Source organism: Thamnophis sirtalis, unplaced genomic scaffold, assembly GCF_051295495.1.
Source record: "Thamnophis sirtalis isolate CommonGarterSnake01/CBP01778 unplaced genomic scaffold, rThaSir2_p1.2 scaffold_13, whole genome shotgun sequence".
NCBI classification, from domain to species: Eukaryota; Metazoa; Chordata; class Lepidosauria; order Squamata; family Natricidae; genus Thamnophis; species Thamnophis sirtalis.
This window is the reverse complement of record NW_028261393.1, coordinates 5,268,369-5,291,495: the sequence shown is the minus strand read 5'-3', so window position 1 is coordinate 5,291,495 and position 23,127 is coordinate 5,268,369. Positions and strand designations below refer to the sequence as shown.

The 23,127-nt window shown below is 43.2% G+C and overlaps 1 protein-coding gene across 2 annotated transcripts in view; it reads left to right on the top strand.

Annotated features, from left to right (window-relative positions):
- The first annotated feature begins 12,904 nt into the window (after positions 1–12,904).
- The window catches only part of CD79A (CD79a molecule), a 12,010-nt gene continuing 1,787 nt past the window's right edge, over positions 12,905–23,127 (top strand). For both annotated transcript variants that reach the window (XM_087727646.1, XM_087727645.1), the window contains exons 1-3: positions 12,905–13,042; positions 19,309–19,770; positions 22,781–22,899. In XM_087727646.1, the coding sequence (XP_087583772.1) occupies positions 12,979–13,042; positions 19,309–19,770; positions 22,781–22,899 (645 nt within the window). In that variant the 5' untranslated portion in view covers positions 12,905–12,978. The remainder of the gene's footprint in view (positions 13,043–19,308; positions 19,771–22,780; positions 22,900–23,127) is intronic.

Genomic DNA, 23,127 nt, shown 5'->3' with positions numbered 1-23,127 from the left:
TAGGTTTGGGGGGGTTAGGGTAAGGTTTTCGCTTTATTTTTACATTTTTCGATCTTTTTCATCGCACTGTGATGACGTCACATACGCGCTTTCGTCGACCGCGATTTTGTCGTCCGCGGTTTTGTGGTGGAACCGAGGATCTTCACATAAATCATGTATACATGTGCTACGTTTATCAAAACAACGATCAGGAATCCACTTCAGCCATACTGGTTTGGTCTCATTCCTTGCTATTTTTATTCTATTTTTTAAAAGACATTTTCAGATGGGTGTCAGGTCATACATTCTGTCCCCATTCTCAATTTACAGAAGATGCTTCATGTAAATTAAGATAAATATTAAATAAGTGCAAGTCCAATAGACAATATGCCTTTGAACTCCGGTGCTGGAGAAGACTCCTGCGAGTCCCTTGGACTGCAAGGCCATCCAACCGGTCAGTCCTAGAAGAGATCAACCCTGACTGCTCTTTAGAAGGCCAGATCCTGAAGAGGAAACTCAAAGACTTTGGCCACCGAATGAGAAGGAAGAAGGACTCCCTGGATGTGAAGTACCCGTGGTTCTCTCATGAGGCCAATGTTGAGAAAAGACACAGACACGAGCTTTCTCGGGATGAGGTGACCCAGAATGGAGTCTGGTAGCCCCTTTTATTGAGATAGGACAAAGGCAGGAGGAGCAATCAGCATGTGGTTAAAGACAGCCTGTCAAACTACAATTGCTAATCTACTGCTCAGGGAAGTTCTGTCTATATATGGTCAAATCCTGGGCATCGTTGGGTAAGGCACATCTAGAGCGAACTATCAGGATGTTATGTTATGCACTATCAGGATGTCAGGATGTTATGGAGTTTGTTTTTTCCTGTGTGGTTCAGCGTGGCTGCGCATGCCCTGTTATGCACTGGGCCATGGGTGACCGCCACACCGACACAAAGAGTTATATGACAACACCTGGAGAAGAGCCTCATGCTGGGAACGATGGAGGGCAAAAGAATAAGAACGGGACAACAGAGAAGGAGGTGGCTGGATGGAGCCACCGAAGCTGTCGACATGAGCTTCAATGGACTCCAGAGGATGGTAGAGGACAGGAAGGCCTGGAGGAACGTTGTCCATGGGGTCGCAAAGGATTGGACACGACTTTTCAACTAACAACAACAAAGCCCAATAGATATTGTGCAACTGGAATTAGGTGACAGATAAACCACGACAAATAATTGCATCTAGTTTGTTGTTTGTTCCTCCCCATTCATGGTCTGTGGTTTCCACCAAATTGCCCTTCAGTTTATTAAAAAAAAAACTGAGAAAGTTTGACATGACTCTTCATGTGGGTTAGCTTCTGCAAAGGAGGGAGGAGGGCCTGAGAAGATTTTAGATTAGATTAGATTTAGTTTATTTGTATGCCGCCCTTCTCCAGGAAGGACTCAGGGCAGCGAACAACTCAAAAGGGGAAAGGGGATACAAACACAATACACGTAATTAAAATACACAAGAGTCATACAGCCACACAGGTCGAGAGGGGAGGGGAACTCAACCCCAGGCCCGCCGGCACAGCCAGTTTTGACGGCTTTCCGGAAGGCCTGGAGAGAGGTGAGGGTCCGGATCTCCGCGGGGAGTTCGTTCCAAAGGGCCGGAGCTGCTACAGAGAAGGCCCTCCCCCGGGTGGTAGCCAGATGGCATTGGCTGGTAAACGGAACCCGGAGGAGGCCGACCCTGTGCGATCTAACGGGTCTTTGGGAGGTAATTGGCAGCAGGCGGTCTCTCAAGTACCCAGGTCCAATACCAGAAGCAGGAGGAGGGACAAATTCCTCCAGGGAGAGATGCGCAGGCAGCTGGATCTGGAGCAGAAAAGGTGGAGTGTGGGTGTGCTCCGCTCTCCTGCTGCAGCTCAGCTGTAGACCCTAAATAAATATGGTCAGCAGGCAAGGATCATCATCATCTTTGTTTAATGACCCATAATCCCTTGCAGGATGGAGTCTGGGCGACTGAATGGAGCTAGCAGAATGTTTCCTGGCCGGATACCTTTCCCTGTTGCCAATGCGGAGTTTTGTTCAGCAGATACATTTTCCCATTGTGCCCAGAGAGAGAGAAATATCTGCCTCTACCTAGGATTGAACTCACGGCCTCCTGACAGTGAGGCTCCACCTCCACCGCACCACTTGCTCAGCAGGCAGGGATGATGGTACGGAAATATACATAGGTAGTCCTCGACTTAATGACCACAATTGACCCCCCCCAAGTTTCTGTTGCTAAGCGAGACCCTTAAGTGAACTTTGCCCGTTTTTATGACCTTTCTTGCCGCAGTTGTTGTCAAATCACTACCGTTGTTAAGTTAGGGATACAATTGTTAAGTGAATCTGTCTTCCCTATTGACTTCGCTGGCCAGTCTTGTGACCCGGGATCCTGCAACCGTCATAAATATGAACTAGTTGCCAAGTGTCTGAATGCTGATCATGTGATGCAAAGGTTGTGTGAAAAAATACCGTATTTCTTGGAGTATAAGATGCACCTTTTTCTCCCAGAAAAGAGGGTGAAAATCTGGCTGCCTCTTATACACTGAATGCACCATTTTTGCCTCCCAAAACCCCACCCCCTTTGCAAAAATGGATGTGCATAGCCTTAAGGAGGCTTCCAGAGTGCCTCCTTAAGGGGAGGGCAGAAATGAGTGAAAAATGGGCTGGTTTTGCTCGTTTCTGCCCCCCCCCCGACCCCAGGAGCACTTGCGATGTAACCATCCTCTGCTACCAAATGTGATGTTCCCGTGGTTCGTCCATGAGGCCAATGTGGAGAAAAGACAAGACACGATCTTTCTCAGGATGGAGCGACCACCCAGATTGGGGGTCTGGTAGCCCCTTTTATTGAGACAGGACAAAGGCAGGAGGAGCAATAGCATGTGATTAAAAACAACCTGTAAAAGTACAATTTCTAATCTACTGCTCAGGAAAGTTCTGTCTATATATGGTCAAATCTTGGTAGGGCACATCTCAGAATGTTATGTTATGAACTATCAGGATGTTATGGAGTTTCAGGAGTTTGTTTTCTCCTGTGTGGTTCAGCGTGGCTCTGCATGCCCTGGTATGAACTGGGCCATGGGTGACCCACACCTACACAAGGAACTATATTACAACAAGCACTCTACAAGCTTTCTAAAGCCTATGCCTGCCCTTTTTTGACAAAAAATGGGCCCATTTTTGCAAAAAACAGGCCATTATTGGGAGGCCTGCAGAGTGCAAAAACTTCTTTATTTGCCTCTTCAAAATCTCGGTGCGCCTTATACTCCGGTGCGTCTTATACTCTGAAAAATACGGTAGTAATAAGTCACTTTTTTGAGTGCCGTTGTAACTTTGAACAGTCACTAAATGAACTCTGGTTAGGCGAGGACTACCTGTAACTATGGAGCGGTTTCCAGAAGGACATGGAGGTGACCTCAGCTTCACATACATCCCAACAGGAGCTGCAAGGAAGCAACAGCTTCACAGATTCGTGTTAAGCTTCAACAAACAGCACTTCGTTGACGCTTAACAACTCCAAGCACCAAAGGTTAAAAATGGCCATTGCGGATCAAATCTGCAGCCGCCTTTCCAGATTTAAAGGCTGCCAGCCAGGAATGGGTTGAGTGCCATTTGAAACAGGGCTGCACCGATAAGGAGAGGAAGGAATGTGGGCTGAATACTTTTGTAAAGCTCCCTTAAAGGTGCCCTTTAAACAAACATTGCTCGGATTTGGCGATGTGAAGACGCGTGGACTTCAACTCCCAGAATTCCCCAGCCAGCCTTCCTTGTTGGGGAATTCTGAGAGTTGACGTCCATGCATCTTCTCATCATCAGATTTGAGAAAAACTATAGGAATACTAGTTTCGCGGTGTATCTTATATGCATAATCTGTACTCATCATTTTTTTTAAAATAGAGTTTTATTGCAATTTTCCTTTTATCCATCGTACATATTTTATGGACAGAGTGCTGACTGGGTTACAGTTTATACATCTCATTTATGATCATAATTTCAGTATATTCTGATTTCCCCACTTCCGTTAATATTCATCTTTTTTACATAATCTTTTCTTCTCCTCCTCCCCCCCCATTAATTCATTTAAGCTTACATATCATTGCTAAACACCTAATCTTTACAAATTAATCATTTTTAGCCATAGTTTTGTTATGCCAACTTCAATCCTATTGTTCTCTTTACGTATTTCTTTATTTGTTCGCTTTTAATTTTTATACATAGTTAACATCGCTTTACATATGTTTACTTTATTTCTTCTCAAAAAAAACAACAACTCATGAATTCCCCTTTCCCAATCGCCAGACGAAGCCAGACGAAGAATAATGGATGGAAACTGAACAAGGAGAGATTCAACCTGGAAATAAATAAATAGATAAATTCTGACAGTGAGAGCGATTAGACCATGGAACAGAAGTTGCCTTCAGAAATTGTGGGAGCTTCATCACTGGAAGCTTTCAAGAATCTGTCAGAAATAGTATAAGATCTCCTGCTTGCACCGGGGGGGGGGGGTTGGGGGGTTGGACTAGATGACCTACAAGGTCCCTTCCAACTCTCTTAATCTGATAATATATTAAATAAAAATACCCCTGAATATTTGCATTGCTTTTGCATGTGTTTCCCAAATCGGAGTTTGAATTAAGGCTGAGAATTTTACAACACTTCTTGCCACGTTTCTTAAATGAATCACTGCAGTTGATAAGTCAGTCACATGGTTGTTAAGTGAATTTGGCCTCCCCCTTGATTTTGCTGCTCAGAAGGTCGCCAAAGGGATCAGGTCCCCCCCTCGCCCCCCGGGACAGTGCAGCTGTCGTAAATCCATGCCAGTCGCCAAGAATCCGAAGTTTCTTATTGTGTGACTGTGGGAAGGTTGCAACCGTGCCTTAAGTGTGAACAATGGCCATAAGCCACTTTTTTCCAACGCCGTTTGTAACTTTGAACGGTCGCTAAATGAGCTGTTGTAAGTCGAGGACTACCTGTGCATGCTGGTTGCCGAGTGTTCAAATCCTGTGACCGTGGGGATACTGCAATGGTCATAAGTATGAGGATTGGCCCTAAGTCACTTGTGGGGGGGGGCATTGCAACCAGTCAGTAGAGGAATGGTTGCAAATTCAACTATTTACCGTGTTTTTCAGCGTATCAGACGCACCTTTTTCCCTCAAAAGAGGCTGAAAATCTGGGTGCGTCTTATATGCATACTAAACCCCCCTCCCCTTTGCAAAAATGGATGTGCAGTGCTCTTCCCCCCCCCCAGCCCCCAGGAGCACTCTACAAGCCTCCCAAAGCTCTGCATGCCCCCCCCTTTTTTAAAAAAAATACAGCCCATTTTTGTGAAAAGCAGGCTGGTTTTTTTGCTTGTTTTTGCCCCCCCCCCCAGCTTCCAGGAACAATCTAAAGAGCCTCTCAAAACTCTTCATGCCCCCCACTTTTTTTTTTGGCAAAAAATGAGGCATGCAGAGGGTTTGAGAGGCCTGCAGAGTCCAAAAACTCTTTTTTTAAAATTTACCCCTTCAAAATCACGGTGCGTCTTATAGTCCGGAAAATACGGTACCTATTTTGCTGATATCGGAAACATTCAAAACTCTCTGCCAGGGGCAGGTGGCCAGAGGGGGAAAAGTTCTACCTTGAGGCTGTTCCTCACCGCCAGGCGGGCACTCTGCCACCCTATCTTTGAATAAACAAATATCGGCGTGATGACCTTTGCGGTTCCCGTGGCCTATCTCTGTTCCTGCCAGTCATCTGACTTCCCTGCCGGAGAGCGGCGATAAAGCCATTCCCAGACCTTCAGCCTGTCCTTGGATGTTGTCGGAATCAGAAGGAATAGCCAAGGGGAAAGAAAGCGAATAAGAAGGAAAGCAGTACAGGGAGTCCTCGACGTACAACAGTTCACTTAGTGACCGAAGTTAGGGTCATTTTTCACACTTATAACCGTTGCGGCATCTTCCTGGCGAAGTGATCAAAATTCAGATGCTTGGCCACTGACTCACATTTATGACAGTTGCAGTGTGCCGTAATCCCCTTTTGCAACCTTCTGACTAGCAAAATCAAAGGGGAAGCCAGAGTCACGTTCACAGCCGTGTTACTGATTTGACAACTGTGGCGAGGAAGGTTGTAAAACGGAGCAGAATTCGCTTAGCAGTAGCACCTAGACTTATATACCGCTTCACGTTGCTTTCCAGCTCTCTCTAAGTTGTTTACGGAGTCAGCCTCTTGCCCCCAACAATCTGGGTCCTCATTTGACCCACCTCGGAAGGATGGAAGGCTGAGTCAATCTTGAGCCCAGTGAGATTTGACCAGTGGTGGGTTTCCAAAAATTTTGGAATCACTTCTGTAGGTGTGGCCTGCTTTCCGGGTCCACTGATGGAACCTCTTCTAACCGGTTCGGTAGATTTGACGAAACGGTTCTACCGAACCGGTGCGAACCAGTAGGAACCCACCTCTGGATTTGACCTGCCAAATTGCAGGCAGCCGGCAGTCGGCAGAGGTAGCTTGCAGTACTGCATTCTAACCACTGCGCCACCAAGGCTCAAGTATGTCTCGTTTAGACACAGAGAGGTGAATTAAGGTTAAGAGAGTAAGGGCGTGGGGGAGTAACAGAAAACAGAGACTGCCACAGCAGAGGGGGGAAATTATTATTATTTTTTTGCCAAAGCTTGGTTCCACATTTATCTGCAAATGAGGTTTTGTTTTTTACAGAAGGTGCTTTAAATATAATATTGTGGTAGTAGCAATAGTGACCTCTGCTGGTGAAATATAGACATGAACTTTTCGAAAATATTTACATGAGGGGCAGAACTGCTGAACTTTGATTTCCAAGGAAATGTATTTTAAGATAAGATTTTGCAAGATGGTGTGTGCAATTGAAGCCCCGCCCTGGTTTATTTGTGTGGGTTGCAAACCATAACCACCCAGCTTGACTTTTTTTGACACACGTACATACACAAACACAGAGGGAGAAACAGACAAAGAGATAGAGAGAGAGAGAGAGAGAGACAGATAGACCCATGGGAAGTAACTCCAGTTGTCTCAATCAAAAATTGCATTTAAAAATCAGGCTAAAGTTTGGTGTCCTTCAAGATTCCCCCACCTCTTCATGGAGATACTCCATACCTGTGCATCTCGACTTTGGAAACTTAAAGATGTGTGGACTTCAACTCCCAGAATTCCCCAGCCAGCATGTTGCACGGGGATGGGGGGATTTGGAGACTTCAAGTCCACACATCTTTTAGTTGCCAAGGATGAGAAACACTGCTTGCTTTCAGAAGTTATGGGTGTTCCGTCACTGGAGGTTTTTAAGAAGAGATTGGACAGGCATTGGTCTGAAAACGAATAAGGTCTCTTGCTTGCTTGCTTGATTTGATTTGATTATATTTATATGTCGCCCTTTTCCCCCAAAGGGGACTCAGGGCGGCTCACAATTCAAATCAGGGAAGGGGGGTACAGACAAAAAAATAAAAAAACGAAACATAACAATGCATAATTTAAAAACACACAACAGTCATACCATTCGAGACGGGGGCAACAGCTCTTTAGCCCCAGGCCTGTCAGAACAGCCAGGTTTTAAGGGCTTTGCGGAAGGCCTGGAGGGTGGTGAGGGTTCGAATCTCCATGGGGAGTTCGTTCCAGAGGGTCGGAGCAGCCACAGAGAAGGCTCTCCTCCGGGTAGTTGCCAGTCGACGCTGGCTGGCGGATGGAATTCGGAGGAGGCCTAATCTGTGGGATCTAATTGGTCTAGTGGAGGTGATTGGCAGCAGGCGGTCTCTCAGCAGGGGGTTGGACTAGAAGACCTCCAAGGTCCCTTCCGACTCTGTTATTGTGCTCTAAATACTTTGGGTTGGGAGTCTTGTTCTCAGAATTCTCAGCTGGGGAATTCTGGGAGTTGACATCCACCCATCTTAAAACATTGCTCCGTCTAACCAATATCAACTGTGGGATGCTAGTGAAGTGAAAACCCTTGCTTTCCCTTGGCACATTCCGTTGGGAAATCGGTGAGATATTGGAGGGAGGACCAATCGGAGCCATCTTCGGCCATTTCTGCTTTGCAGGTCAATGCCTTTTGCCAGTTTTTGTGCCATGACCTCCTTCTGCTAATCCCGGTTTTGTTGTCATCTTCTTGCACCATCTCTGTCATCGGATGTTGGCAAGCTTTGTTCCAAACTGGTCCCTTAGATTTTGAAGCCATGATGTTCTTCTTCTGCCTGGATCTTGTTTGCATTCAATCTTTCCCTGGAGGATTAAGTGAAGGGTGCCATATTTTTCCAGGTGTCGCATCACATCAGTGGTGGGTTTCAAATTTTTTTGGAACCTCTTCTAACCGGTTCAGTAGATTTAACCAACCGGTTCTACCGAACTGGTGCGAACCAGTAGGAACCCACCTCTGCATCACATGTCCAAAATATTTTAACTTTTTTTCCTTTTTTCTGGTTTTGTTTATTTTCCTTGGCTTTAGCAATAGCAATAGCAGTTAGACTTATATACCGCTTCATAGGGCTTTCAGCCCTCTCTAAGCGGTTGACAGAGTCAGCATATCGCCCCCACAGTCTGGGTCCTCATTTCACCCACCTCGGAAGGATGGAAGGCTGAGTCAACCTTTGAGCCGGTGAGATTTGAACCGCTGAACTGCATATAACAGTCAGCTGAAGTGGCCTGCAGTACTGCACCCTAACCACTGCGCCACCTCGGCTTTCCCAGGCAGCTTATCCCCTCTTCGTTTCTGATGTTGTCAACCCAGCTTCTATGTAACAGCCGCCTGTAAATCCACATTTCAAATGCTCCTGGTCTCTTTAAGTGGTTTTCTCTCCAGAGAGACCAGCTCTCCGCTCCGTAGAGCAGGATGGAAAAGTTGTAACATCTGACAAGCCCAATTTTCGGTCTTAGGCTTACGTCATGACTGCAGAAAACCTTTCCACTGAAGATCTACCTTATTATTGTCCATCATAAAGAATGAGGAACAGCAGATATGTTCAGTTTAGTTTAGTTTATTGTCATTGCACATGGTACAGTGAAATTAAATGCCATCTTCAGTGTACATTACAATTTTACATTCTATATAACTGAAATTGAAAACCCAATATTGCACCATAACGTAGAATTCAATAGAGTTCCTTTCCGGGATAGAAGCTGTTTTTCAGCCTGTTTGTCCTTGTTTTTATTGTCCTGTACCGTCTGCCAGATGGTAATAGTTCAGAAAAAAGGGTGCCCAGGATGTGTTGTGGCCCACCAGGAGCCGTTGGAGCTGCCACCAGACTCCGACAGCGAGGGGCCCTATGAGTCGGCCCTGGAGGATGTGGAGGACCCTGGACAGGGTTCTGACTCCGAGCAGGGTGCAGAGAGGCTGGTTGGCCACCAGGTGGCGCCTGAGCCTTGGATCAGTGGGGAGGAGACAAGGGAGAGTAATCCAGAAACCAACAGTGAGTTGTTCCGGGATGCACGCCGTCAAAGAGCTACTCGGCGTCAAGAACAACTAAGTAATTACAGGAAGTAATTATGCTCAGCTGATGGTCATTAGGCTCCTCTCCAGACTATAAAAAAGACTGCTTGTGCCACACCCTTCTTGCAGAAGTCAACGCTTTGACTAAAGAGGAACTAACTGGGCAGGCTGGATTGCTGCCCGAGTTTGTCTGAATTGCTGCCAAGGTCCTTATCTGTTTGTTTACTTGGCTTTCAGCCACCGAGAGTCTGGTCTTGTTATTAAAGGACATTCTCACACACGACTTACCTTCAGACAGTGTTTATTTTCTCTTTTCAGTTCGGTTCAAAAGTTTTATTTCTTTTAAAACAAGCATTTCATCATTCCTCAATCAGTAAGACATCAAAGTACAATTTTTTGTGTGTCAAAATAGTTCTAGTTTACCACCAAATTCTTGTCTAGCCTAATCTATACCCCTCCCTCCCTCCACCCTCCCCCCCAGCCCCCCTCCTCCTTCCTCCCCCCCCAACTTCCCAGAACCCGTACACGGTATGGATTTTTAACAAACACAGTCTAAAATCTATTGAGAAAAAAGAAATAAAGAACTTAATGACATTCTACATTGACCTTAGCTTCTTCTTGCTGAGCTAACTTTAAACAATTTAAATCATTTCTGATCTTAAGCATAGGCTAACTGGAATTTCTTGGTCCCGTATTTATTTTGTATATAGTCAATCCATTTTTTCCAGTCTCGTTTATATCTCTCATTTGAGTGATCTTTAAGATATGCCGATATTTTAGCCATCTCGGCTAAGTTTGTAACTTTCAATGTCCATTCTTGAGTTGTAGGCAAGTCTTCCTTCTTCCAGTATTGCGCCACCAACAGTCTTGCTGCCGTTATTAGGTGCAGAATCAAGTTAGTCTCTACCACTGTAAAGTCAGTACATATACCTAGTAAGAATAACTGAGGAGTAAACTTTATCATTCTTTTAAAGATATTTTACATAAAAAGGAGTCACGGCACCAAAAAAATATATATGACATTCTCATTAAGCATGTCCCGGCTTTCGTTACTAGACAGAAGAGGGGGTCAGAACATTGCACTATACCATAGAATTCAATAGAGTTCCTTCCCAGGATAGAAGCTGTTTTTCAGCCTATTTGTCCTTGTTTTTATTGCCCTGTACCGTCTGCCAGATGGTAATAGTTCAAAAAAAAAAAATGGTGCCCAGGATGAGATGGATCTTTGAGAATGTTTTGAACTTTCTTAAGGCAGTGGGGGCTATAAAACTCTTCCAAAGTGGGGAGAGGGCAACCAATGATCCTCTGGGCAATGATGTTAACCCTCTGGAGTGCTGTCCTATCTGCCACTGTGCAATTATATGCAGATGCAGCCTCCGAATGTCAAATGAACCACTGAGTGACTTAGTAAAAGCAGCCTGCAAATCCACATTTCAAATGCTTAGTTTTTTTCTCAGTATATGATAATCCCGGTTTTGTCTTAGTACGAGTGAACCAAATCGGTGTGTGTGTGTGTGTGTTCCAGCAGGCACTACTGCCAGTTCGCTCAACTAAAACTGCCCTGTGCATGCCCAGAACTGAAAAACAAGATGGCACCGTTGACGGCACCACCCGGGGAACCCGTTTGGGGGGCATGGCAGGCCTCGTTTGCTGCTGGTTCCAGCGACCCATGCCATCAAACCACTACCGGTTCTGCTGAACTGGTCCGAATGGGTAGGAACCCACCACTGAACCAAATCCTTGTTCTTCTACCAGCTAAGCCCAACTGAATCCTTGTTTCCAGTTGCAGGAGTCGTCTCTGAGTGGTTTAAGTCGGGAAGGATCAGGGCGGAATGTGATCCTTTGCGCATGTTAATTGTTAATTCTGCCCTTTCCTGACATGGCATGCAAAACAGGAGTCTTTGCTGCTCTCTCTTACGGTAATTCCTGCTCACTTTTGCTGTTTTGAGGTGGGAGGGGGCTCATTTGATATGGTTGGTTAGGTGATCCAGTTTTGTACGTTTTTGCATTATTTTAATCAACGGTGTAGAGTTTGCTTAAAGGAAATGTATGACTTGCTATAAAAGGGGAAAAAAGGAGCATTGTCCTGCCGCTTCAAATGTATCCACTTTAGATCCACAAGATTCCGAGTTCTTTGCTCTCCCACGAAGACTCAACGTCAAATCTTGTTCATTCCATCCAGCCTTCCAGGTTCCCAAATTCACTATAGGTAGCCATCGACTTACAACCCAGATTTGGCCCCCAGAATGTCTATTGCTAAGCAAGGTGGTTGTTAAGTGAGTCACGCCCAATTTAATGACCTTTTTGCCTTGGTTGTTAAGCGAATCACATAGTTGTTCAGCAAATCTAGCTTCCCACTGTTGAACTTTGTTTGTCAGAAGCTGGCTGGGTAAGTCACAAATGACGATCCCATAACCCCGGGATGCTTCAATCATCATTGATGGTTATCTAACCCCTGAATTTTGATTCGGGTGACCGTGGGGATGTTACAACGGTCGTAAGTGCAAGGACAGGTTATAAGTCACTTTTTTCATCGTAACTTTGAATGGTTACTAAATGAATGGTTGTAGATCAACATCTACCTGTATGTTCACATCTGCCAGGCAGGGTAACCACTGGCAGAGAACTTTGTAATGTAAATAGACATTCTTGCTTTTAACTGTTGTCTTCTGGGTGTGATTCAAGGTACTAATTATGACCTTTAAAGAGCTCCATGGCTTAGGCCCAGGGTACCTGCGAGACACCTACTGCCACCAGTAGCCTCCCATCGTCCAGTGCGATCCCACAGAGTTGGCTTCCTCAGGGGTGCCGTCGGCCAGACAGTGTCGGCTAGCGACCCCCAGGGGGAGAGCCTTCTCTGTGGGAGCACCTTCCCTCTGGAATGAGCTGCCCCCGGAGCTTCGTATAATCCCCGACCTCCGGTCCTTCCGACGCGCCGTAAAAAGTTGGCTTTTCCAGCAAGCCAGCCTGGCCTGAACAAAACAAAACAAATTATTGATCACTGTTAATTTTAATTTTTTTAAAAAAAATGTCATTGTCAATTCTAATTGGGTTTGGGATATTCTATTTAATTTTTTAAAAAAACTTTTGTATTATGTGTTTCTTTTAATGTTGTACGCCGCCCTGAGTCCTTGGGAGAAGGGCGGCATATAAATCTAATAAACCTAAACCTAAGCTGGCCATTCTAAGACTTGTGGACTTCAACTCCCAGAATTCCGTGGCTGGGGAATTCTGGGAGTTGAAGTCCACAAGTCTTAAAATGGCCAACTTTGGACACCCCTCTCCTAGGGACCAAATTCTCTCCCTGCTGCAGAAGCTGATGACATTCAACCTGACCTCGGATCGAAGCTTCGGTGCATAACAAACAAAAACCAGAAACAGGCCAACTTCTTCTCTGGGTGGAGCAAGGGAGCACCCAGGCGCATCGCCTGAAATCTACTTAAAACAGGAAAAGAACCAAAAAAAAAAGGCACAACTAAAACAAGCGTGGAGTCCCGCAGCAACAGGAGCATAGATGTGGGGGACAATCGTCTCCCTGGGATAGTTTAACAGGATGGAAATTGGCCTCTGCCACCTGTGGACTCTCCTCCTCCTCCTCCTCCTGGGAACCCTTTCGGGTAAGATCAGTCTTCGCAGCTGTAACCGAAGGACTGGTGGCGGTGAAAAGGCAGGGAGCCAAGCCTACGAGTTAAAACCCTTTTTTTTGTGATTTCTCCAGAAAGCTGCTGGTTTTATGTTCACCTGTCTTTAAAGGCCGAGGAGTCATGGGGACGGTGCTATACAGGTGTACAGCTGGGCAATTGCAACTCTCTGCTCTAAGGGGGTCAAACTCCATTTCATTGAGGGCCGCATCAGGGTTGTGTTTGATCTTGGGGGGGGCAGGGTAGGTGTGGGCAAGTGTGCATGGCCAGATCGATGTCACTTGTGTCGGGGGGGGGGGTACGACACCTGTGATGGCCCAAGCAAAGTGCCAATGAAAACGGGCTCCCGAGATTCGTTTTCAGCTGCCACAGCCACCTGCAACCCTCTGTCAGCGAAAATGGGGCCCTCCCGAGCTCCATTTTTGCTGGCAGAAGCACCGGTGGGCTGGTCCTTCACCCCGGAGGCCAGATCTAAGTGCCTCGTGGGTCCGGCTCCGGTCCTTGAGTTGATACCCCTGCTATAGGTTCAAAGATGAAACCCCAAGTTTCATTGGTTTTATAAAACGGGAAAAGCTTGGTGGGGGAGAGGAGGCTATTGTGACCCTGATTCCTGATGGCGACATGGATGAGTCTCTGAGGGTTTTTCGGATACCTTTTCAGAAGTGGTTGGGCATTATTTCCTTCTGGAGAAAGAGGGATGGGCCGAAAGTCGCCCAGCCTAACTAAGAGAGGATGAGAAGGGAAGATCTTCGTGGCTTTTCTATGCTGTTTCAACCTCTTTTTATAATATGGTGACTAAAGCTGGATGCAGCATTCTAAGTGTGGTCTTACTAAGGCTTTAAAAAGCAGTACTAATCTTTCATGTGATCTTGATTCTATCCCTCTGTTGATGCAACCTAGGATTGTATGGGCTTGCTTTTTTTTTTTTTTTTTGCAACTATCTGTGGTATGTAAATAGCGCAAGGCTGAATCTTTGGTATCTGTAGTGTTTCTCAACTTTGGCAGCTATATATATATACAATATATATTGTGTTGTATTTGTGCTGATAAATAAATAAAGGGAGACTAGTATAGATCTATTTCAAGCTATTTAGCTCTCATCAGCTAGCCATACCCTTACTGGGATTCGAACCTGGGCTGTATTGCATTTTAGGCAGATGTGCCTAACACAGCACAGGTGCTAATCCCAGTAAGGGTATGGCTAGCTGATGAGAGCTAAATAGCTTGAAATAGATCTATACTAGTCTCCCTTTATTTATTTATCAGCACAAATACAACACAATTGTAACAAAGGCAACAGTAAAAATATTGGGTTTCTGTCTGGATGATCTCTTGTGACAAGTCGATGGACAGAGAATGGAAGCAGTGAACTTCCTCCCATATTTGGGCATACCGGGGGTTGTAACTCTAAATACATACAATATATATTGTGTGTGTGTGTATATATATATATATATATATATATATATATATATATATATATATATATATATATATATATATATATATATATATATATATATATATATATATATATATATATATATATATATATATATAAATAAAAATACACAATTCTCTATCCATCCAAGGTGGCGCAGTGGTTAAATGCAGCACTGCAGGCTACTGCTAGATCAGCAGTTCAGCGGTTCAAATCTCACCGGCTCAGGGTTGACTCAGCCTTCCATCCTTCCGAGGTGGGTAAAATGAGGACCCAGATTGTTGGGGGCAATATGCTTTTAGATAGATAGATAGATAGATAGATAGATAGATAGATAGATAGATAGATAGATAGATAGATAGATAGATAGATAGATAGATAGATCTTAAAGAGGTGCCTTTACCCATATATATATTTTTATAATTTTTTATTTTAAACACATAAACACATCAACAAAAACAAACACATGACCTAAGACAACATAGGAACAAGACGTTCCATCATATATCATACAGCAGTTCTGTATCGGTTTCTTTGCAGTTAATGTTTTCCCTTCTGTACATTTCTATCTTGCATTCATAATCTCCTTATTTGTTATCCATTTTTATGTACAATTCTATATTTATTTATACTTAGCTATTTATAACCAAATATTGTTTACCTATATTGTGCTATATATTCTTACTATCACTTATTCTCTTACATACAACTCTAGGTATACATTCACATGGTTATTCTTTTTCTTTGCCATTCTTATACTATTGTTATTCCATTTAAAAGATTATCAGGTACAGTTTGGATTGTTTTGTTTACCAGCCCTGGGGCCTGTTATGACACCACCTTATTTTCTCTTTCTTTTCTTTTCTCTCTCCCTTCCTTCTCTACTTCCTTGCTTCCTCCTCTCCTTCCCCTACTTTCTTCCCTTACCTCTCCCCTACTCTTATCCTCTCTCTAGATAGAGATAGATAGATAGATAGATAGATAGATAGATAGATAGATAGATAGATAGATAGATAGACAGACAGACAGACAGACAGACAGACAGACAGACAGACAGATTAGATAGATATAGATGGATAGAGAATTGTATCCTTAGTAGGTAAGGGTAGAAGTTAAAATGAATACAACATGATAAAATGAATACTGTAAAATATCTACTGAATATATTCAGTACACACCTGGTTTGAAGTAAACTATACTGAACAGAGTAAAACCAGGGGTAAAATTCAGCTGGTTCTGACAGGTTCTGGAGAACCGGTAGCGGAAATTTTGAGTAGTTTGGAGAACTGGCAAATACCACCTCTTGCTGGCCCCAGAGTGGGATGGAGATTTAGCAGTATCCTTCCCCTGCCATGCCCACCAAGCCATGCCTAAGGAACCAGTAGTAAAAAAAAATTAAAAAATGAATTTCACCACTGGTAAAAACAAAATAGACTTCAACTTGCAATCATTGTTTGTTGAGCCAGTTTTGGGTTAGTTTTCCTATGTCTTCATATTCTTTTTATATTGCACAACTATTGCTTAGCTAGAGTTTTCAACAGTGTTCCGAAATCAAAAAGGAACATCAAGAAAACTTAACATAATGAATGGTTATGTGCGCATACTTAATTACAGTGCAATCAATAAATCAATAAATGAATTAGACTTGTTGCTTGTCAAAATAAACCATGGTTTGCTCTACCCTCCCCACACAATGGGGTCAAAAACAAAGGCACCATGGCTTAATACAATGCTAACCCTTTTTTCTTTTTTGATTCATGCTTTTATGAGTATTATTCTAAGAATACGGGATGGAGGAATATGTAGGATCCCCAATGTAATCACCATTGGAGGGCCTTATATTTATTCACAGGAGAAACGATTAAACTGTTAACGATTAACTGTTCGCCCATCAATATAAACAAATTCATTTCCTTAGGGTTCACTTATTTGGCATCGTGATCGAAGAGAGAGACCGCCGTGTTCTTTTTCAAATTGAATCCGATTGAGTAGATTTGGGGCTCAATGTCAGATAAACCAAGTAGCTGTGCAGATGAGGACTGTTTGATTAAGACTTCGGAAGAGACAATGGATTTCTTTATTGATCCAAAATATACAGTATATCTATTGAATACATCGTTGTGTTTAAGGGGGCTTACTGTATCCTGAATAACTATGTATAATGTTATAGTGTAGCTCAGACACAGTCGTTCCACTGCATTAATGAGACCTACTTCCAGGTATTTCCATAGAATAGAATAGAATAGAATAGAATAGAATAGAATAGAATAGAATAGAATAGAATAGGACAGGAATAAAACAATAATAGAACAGAATGGAATAAAATACAACTAAAACAAGAGTAGAGTAAAGTAGAATAGAGTAGAATAGAATCACAGAGTTGGAAGGGACCTTGAAGGTCTTCTAGTCCAACCCCCTGCTTAGCCAGGCAACCCTACACCACTTCAGACAAATGAATATCCAACATCTTCTTTAAAATAGAATAGAATAGGAATAAAACAATAATAGAACAGGAATAAAACAATAATAGAATAGGAATAAAACAATAATAGAACGGGAATAAAACAATAATAGAACAGGAATAAAACAATAATAGAACAGAATGGAATAAAATAGAACTAAAACAAGAGTAGAGTAGAGTAGAGTAGAGTAGAGTAGAGTAGAGTAGAGTAGAGTAGAGTAGAGTAGAGTAGAGTAGAGTAGAGTAGAGTAGAGTAGAGTAGAGTAGAATCACAGAGTTGGAAGGGACCTTGGAGGTCTTCAAGTCCAACCCCCTGCTTAGCCAGGCAACCCTACACCACTTCAGACAAATGGATATCCAACATCTTCTTTAAAACGTCCAGTGTTGGAGCATTCACAACTTCTGGAGTCAAGTTGTTCCATTGATCAATAGCCCATAGTCTCTTTTCTTAAGAAAAGAGGTCTTCAGCAACTTTCAGATGTGCGGTCTTCAATGCTGGCTGGAGAATCTGGGAATTGGTCCCCTTGTCTTCAAGTTGTTGAGGCTGGACAACACTGCTCTAAAGCAACAGAGCCCGTTTGGTGTAGTGGATAAGATCCTAGTCTAGAAACCAGGAGACAGTGAGTTCTAGTTCCACCTTAGGCATGAAACCCGACTGGATGACTTTGGGCCAATCTCCAGGAGATGGTGAATTCTAGTCCTTCCTTAGGCCAGTGTTTCTCAACCTTGGCAACTTGAAGATGTCCGGACTTCAACTCCCAGAATTCAGCATGGGGAATTCTGGGAGTTGAGGTCCGGACATCTTCAAGTTGCCAAGGTTGAGAAACACTGCCTTAGGCAACAAAGTTGATTGAGTGATTGGGGTCAGTCACTCTCTTTCAGCTGCTAAACCCAGGTTTATTGTGGTGGGAAAAATAATTGGAGGAAGGAGGATTAAGTATGTTTGCTGCCTTGAATTACTTACCAGGTAATAAAGGCAGGATAAAAATCTAATTCATTAACGTTCGCTAAATCCCTGTCAGACCCCCAAGATAGGCCAAATCTGGGAAAGATACTGCACAAACTATTAGGACTTTATTGCCAGAGGGTGTAATAAAAATCTTGAAAGATTGCAGAGATATTATCTCTTTCCTGTCTTAGATGAAAGAAAACCAAGCCAGAAAAATCTTGAGTTTCTTCCTCACCCGCTCCTGTCTATCCAGGAAAATCCGGGTTTTAGATAACGGTTGCGGAATTCCTTTTTCAAGGCCATCTCTGTACTTCTCAAAAAGCACTTTTGGGACAATCTCTTTAAAGATGTAGAGGTATTTTTCTCTGAAAACTTCTCAAATCTGGTTCCAGCTTCCTCTGAAAGGACTTCTGCATACCTGCAAGGAGGGGCCATAAACTTTCCGCCTTATAAAAAGTGGTCCTCTTCTGTTTCCTGTCAACAGAGGCAGGAAAAAGGAACCAAAACCACCAGAAGCCCCTTGGGGTTTTGACGAGGGGCGGCATTCTGTCATGGAGATGTGGTTCAGTGGCTTTACCAGCAGGAAAGGCACTCTGGGGAGGGTTTGTTATTGGAAAGATTGCAAGATATATTGGGAAATATGACTCCCCCCCCACTCCGTTTTTGTGCCTTTTCCCCCCAACCTGACATAGAGAAATTTCCTCTGGTTCATCCTATTGAATTTCCAAGCAACCAGCTAACCATTAAAAAAAACCCAGTCTGGGTTTTAAAGAGAAGGGCAAGACAAGAAACAATGGATGGAAACTAACCAAGGAGAGAAGCAACTTGGAATTAAGGAGAAATGTCCTGACAGTGAGAACAATTAATCAGTGGAACAGCTTGCTACCAGAACTTTTGGGTGCTCCATCATTGGAGGCTTTTTAAGAAGAGATTGGACAGTCATTTGTCTAGAATGGTACTATAGGGTTTCTTGCCTGAGCAGAGGGTTTGACTAGAAGACCTCCGAGGTCCCTTCTGGCTTTTTTATGCTGTTATACTTATGAGTCAGTGTGTTGAGTGAATCCACAATTTGGTTCAATCAGAATAGAGCTGGAAGGGACCTCCAATCCCCCTGCTCAAGCAGGTTGTCCTATACCTTTTCAGAAAAAGAAAATTTAAGTAATCAGGACTGGGGTTCCTATGAAACCAGAAACTTTTTTACATGGTCCATTGTTGGCATTTTTTCTATTCTCCCTTCTTGTATAGTTTGTATGTTGAGATCTTAGATATTGATTATGATGATTTCTATATTTATAATCATATCTTCTGTTTTATCCATGCCCAGAGTCTTGGATAAAAGACTTTGGGCATGGATAAATTTGATTTATTTCCCCCCCTTCTCCTATTTTCAGGTTGTGATAACTCAACTACTGATGCCACTAAAACCATTTCAACAACAGAGGAAGTCAATAGCACAGATCAAAACCCTACAAGTCCCAAAGAATACGTTGTAACGACTACGCCAACGCATCCCACCTATCAGAAGTCGGTGATGCAACGGTCCATCGTCGTGAACCCCGTAGATACCTCTCAAATCGTTTTGGAAGGGAATCCTGCCACTCTGGAGTGTCAGTTTGAGGCCCCACCGGAAGCCAACGCAAGAGTTCTCTGGAAAAAATCTTGCTCCCCAAATTGCAGCCTCAATCATGACGTCTCCAACACCACAAACCGCATCGTCTCCGCAAACGTCCTTCAGGGCTGGTCAAAGCTCTCCTTTCGTTCAACCCAAAAGAACGACACCGGCATGTACTACTGCTTTGTGGTTGCTACCACTGGTCATGGGCAATCCTGTGGGACGTTTCTGTGGGTCAGGAGTGAGTATAAGCCTTATCCTACTAAGGGTTGAATCGGTTGACTTTTGCAAACGGAGAGCAGAGGTACAAATTATGCCCAGATCTCTAGCCTAGATTTTGATTGATTGGGTGAGTCAGCGTTGACTCTTAATGATCATATAGAACAAGGGTGTCAAACTGGATTTCTTGGAGGGCTGGATTAGCACTGGAGTTGTTCTCTGCGGGCTGGCCGAGGGGGAGGGAGGAGGAGACGGGATGGAGTGCCCTCCTGCAGCACCCTGCTGGCCAAAACGGGGCATGGGGGGCACGCAGGCATTCCCCACACAGCCTGTTTTCAGCCTAGATACCCTCCTACAGCACCCTGCTGGCCAAAATGGGGCAAAGTGTCTGCAGACATCCCCCTTGTGGTCCGTTTTAGCTGGCAGGGTGCTGCAGGAGTCCATTCAGGCTGAAAACGGGCCACATGGGGGATGCTCTCTCACCCCTGTGGCCCATTTTCACTAGCAGAGGCATTGTGGTCCTTTGCTATTTCCAGATGGGCTCCACAGACGGGATCTAAACACTCCATGTGCCAGATCCAGCCCAGGGGGGCTTGAGTTTGACACTCCTGGTATAGAATATTTCCAGGATGGTCTGTCCCTAAACTGGCCCTTCAGGTCTTTCAGTGGGGTGCTAAATGCCCGTATAATCAAGTATGTACAGATTGCTATTAGTTGTTCCATTTTATTTACATTTTATAACACTGTCTCAGTGTTATAGACTTTTTTAGAGAGCTAACTTAGACCTCAACATAAAAAAACCAGGTACAGGTTGGCCCCTGTGTCCCCCCCAACCTTTTGGGCACCAGGGACTGGTTCCATGGAGACAGGTTTTTCCGTGGACCAGAGGGAGCGTGGTTTCATGTCCTGCCTGCATCCTGTGCACTTGTGTGGCCCAGTTTCTGTCATTCACAGTGTCAGTCCACGGACTGGGGGTTGGGGAATCCTGGGTTAGCCAATGGTATTCAGGAAGTCTGAGGTCCATTAGATTTAGATAACGCTTTTCCTCATCTAAGAGCTCAAGGCAATTCCATCCTCCAGGTTATGAAGTATAAATAAACACAAGTTTATGAAGCGTACAGTGTGCTTTTTAGATTTAGTATTTTTATTTGGTATGTTTTTCAAGTCTATGAGACACATTGGCTTAAGAGAGAATGACTGGCTCAGAGTCACCTACTGAATTGTGAGTGAGGGTAGCATGCATATGCACACACACACACACACACACACACACACACACATACAGTTATAGTATTTCAGCTCTGAGATTATTTTAATAGTTATTGAGCTAGCTGCAAAGAAGTCTTCCATTATTCTAGTTTTCGGAAACAGAATTTTCAGTGGGGAAATGTACAAATAGCCTTTGGAAGCATAGAGCTAAAATAACAATTAATAGGCAAGTTAGTAGTGGTTGATATAAACACAAGGTCGAAAGATGATAGAGATAATGTAAATAGAAGATTCCATCTACTGAAACAAGAAATCCTGCAGGAAAAAAGGTTGGGAAGAGAAACTATATCATTCTCTGAAGATGAAAAATTCTTCTCTTATAATATATAAAATATTGCAGTCTAAATACAGATGATTGTATTGTAGTGCTTTCTATTGTGAGCATGACAGAAACACTGGATCAATGTTTAAGTATTTGTTGCCAAATACTTAAAACCAGCTAATAATATCCGCGCTTCTGGTTTCCTTATCAAATTCCTCATAACGTGACAGGAAAATACAAGGTATTTATGTCTCTCTGGTTTCATTGATAGAATCATTAAGAGTATGGCATATGGTGAAATAATAGACAACTAGTTATTTATTACTGGTGGAAGCAAAGGGTTAAGAAGCCACTTCCTCATCTTGTATTTCAGCCCAAAAATAGAATAGATAAAGATTTATTGTAGATAAAGACATCTATAAGTCTCTAGAACTAATTTTTTACAAAGATGTCTATTTGTGAAATAATAGTAGCTAATGTAAACAATTCAGAGAACGGGAATTGGGGTGAGTTCTAGATGTTGTGGATTCCTTTTTTTATTGTATGCTCTTCCACAAGATTTAGATCATAACACAGCTGTTTTGTCCTTTTGTCTGGTTCAAAATTACAGTATCTCAGTCTTCTTTTTTTTAATATGCTCCATCACAATACACTGTGAATTGGAACTTTCATTTCCTTTTTGAAATTGTTTGTCTGTGATATGATGCACCTCCAGCCCACACATGTTAATTTTGAAGTTTTTAAATGGTCAGGAGGTGTCTGCAAAACCTGTTGGAGGAAGAGACATGTACAAAGGAGAAATCCAGACAGCTGACTTGGCATAGAAGAATTCTAAATTAAACAAGCAAAGGTTTCAGGTCATTGTGTGTCATCCATGCTCTTCTAGGTACATGCGTTTAAGTGCATAAAACGCATCAACAAGACCAATATAAGTCTACTTGGTGCCATGGATATTTAGTTAGATAATGCTGCCTGTTTGGGTTGATAAATTGGCTGGGATATATATGCAATTTAAATACATACATCAATGCATATAAACCTGCTCAATAAAACTGAGTCTGAGCCAAGCAAATAACATCCTTAAGCTGCCTATGTTTAACTAACGTGCTTTAGCCGATTACTGAACTAACCCATGTACTGGATTTTTACAATAAAATAAACCCAACAGTTTAATAAATGGCCAGTAATTACATTAAACAAGTCACCCACCATTAACCAGGATTAAAACTAGCTAAGGTAAGAATGCTGTGCAAATACAACCGCGGGGTTTAAAATTGACCTATGTCAGTCTTTTTTTGTCAATGTGTTTGCCATTTTGCAAAAATTGGTATTTGACAAAAGTACCATTAGGGAATTAATAGACATAGCTGTGATTTGCAGCAAGACGAACTTGGCAGCGCAGATAATTCTGAAAAAGAGAATTCCAAGTGGATGGTAAATAGGAAGGACAAGAATGTTATGAGGTTTCCAAATCAATTGTTCATTTCTGGCTGTGTTCTAGGACCTCGCCCCGTCTCCTTCCTGAATATGAGTGAATCCATTAAAAACAAGATTATCACTGTGGAAGGATTCCTTCTGCTTATCTGTGCCATTGGTCCTAGCCTTTTTCTGCTGTTCAAGGTGAGCTGTTTTTTCCCTTCATGTATCATTTCCATACATACATATATAGTATGACCCATTCTGATTCTGTTTGTGCATAGTTTCCAGTCACCAGATCTTGTTCTGCTTTTGATCACCATGTTAAAGAATGTTCTGTTTCCTCACAGAGGCATTAGCAGACAGTTTACAGTAATGGAAAGAGCAACTGGTTTCAAAAGTATCATTAGGAGATTATTATTCTTGGAACTA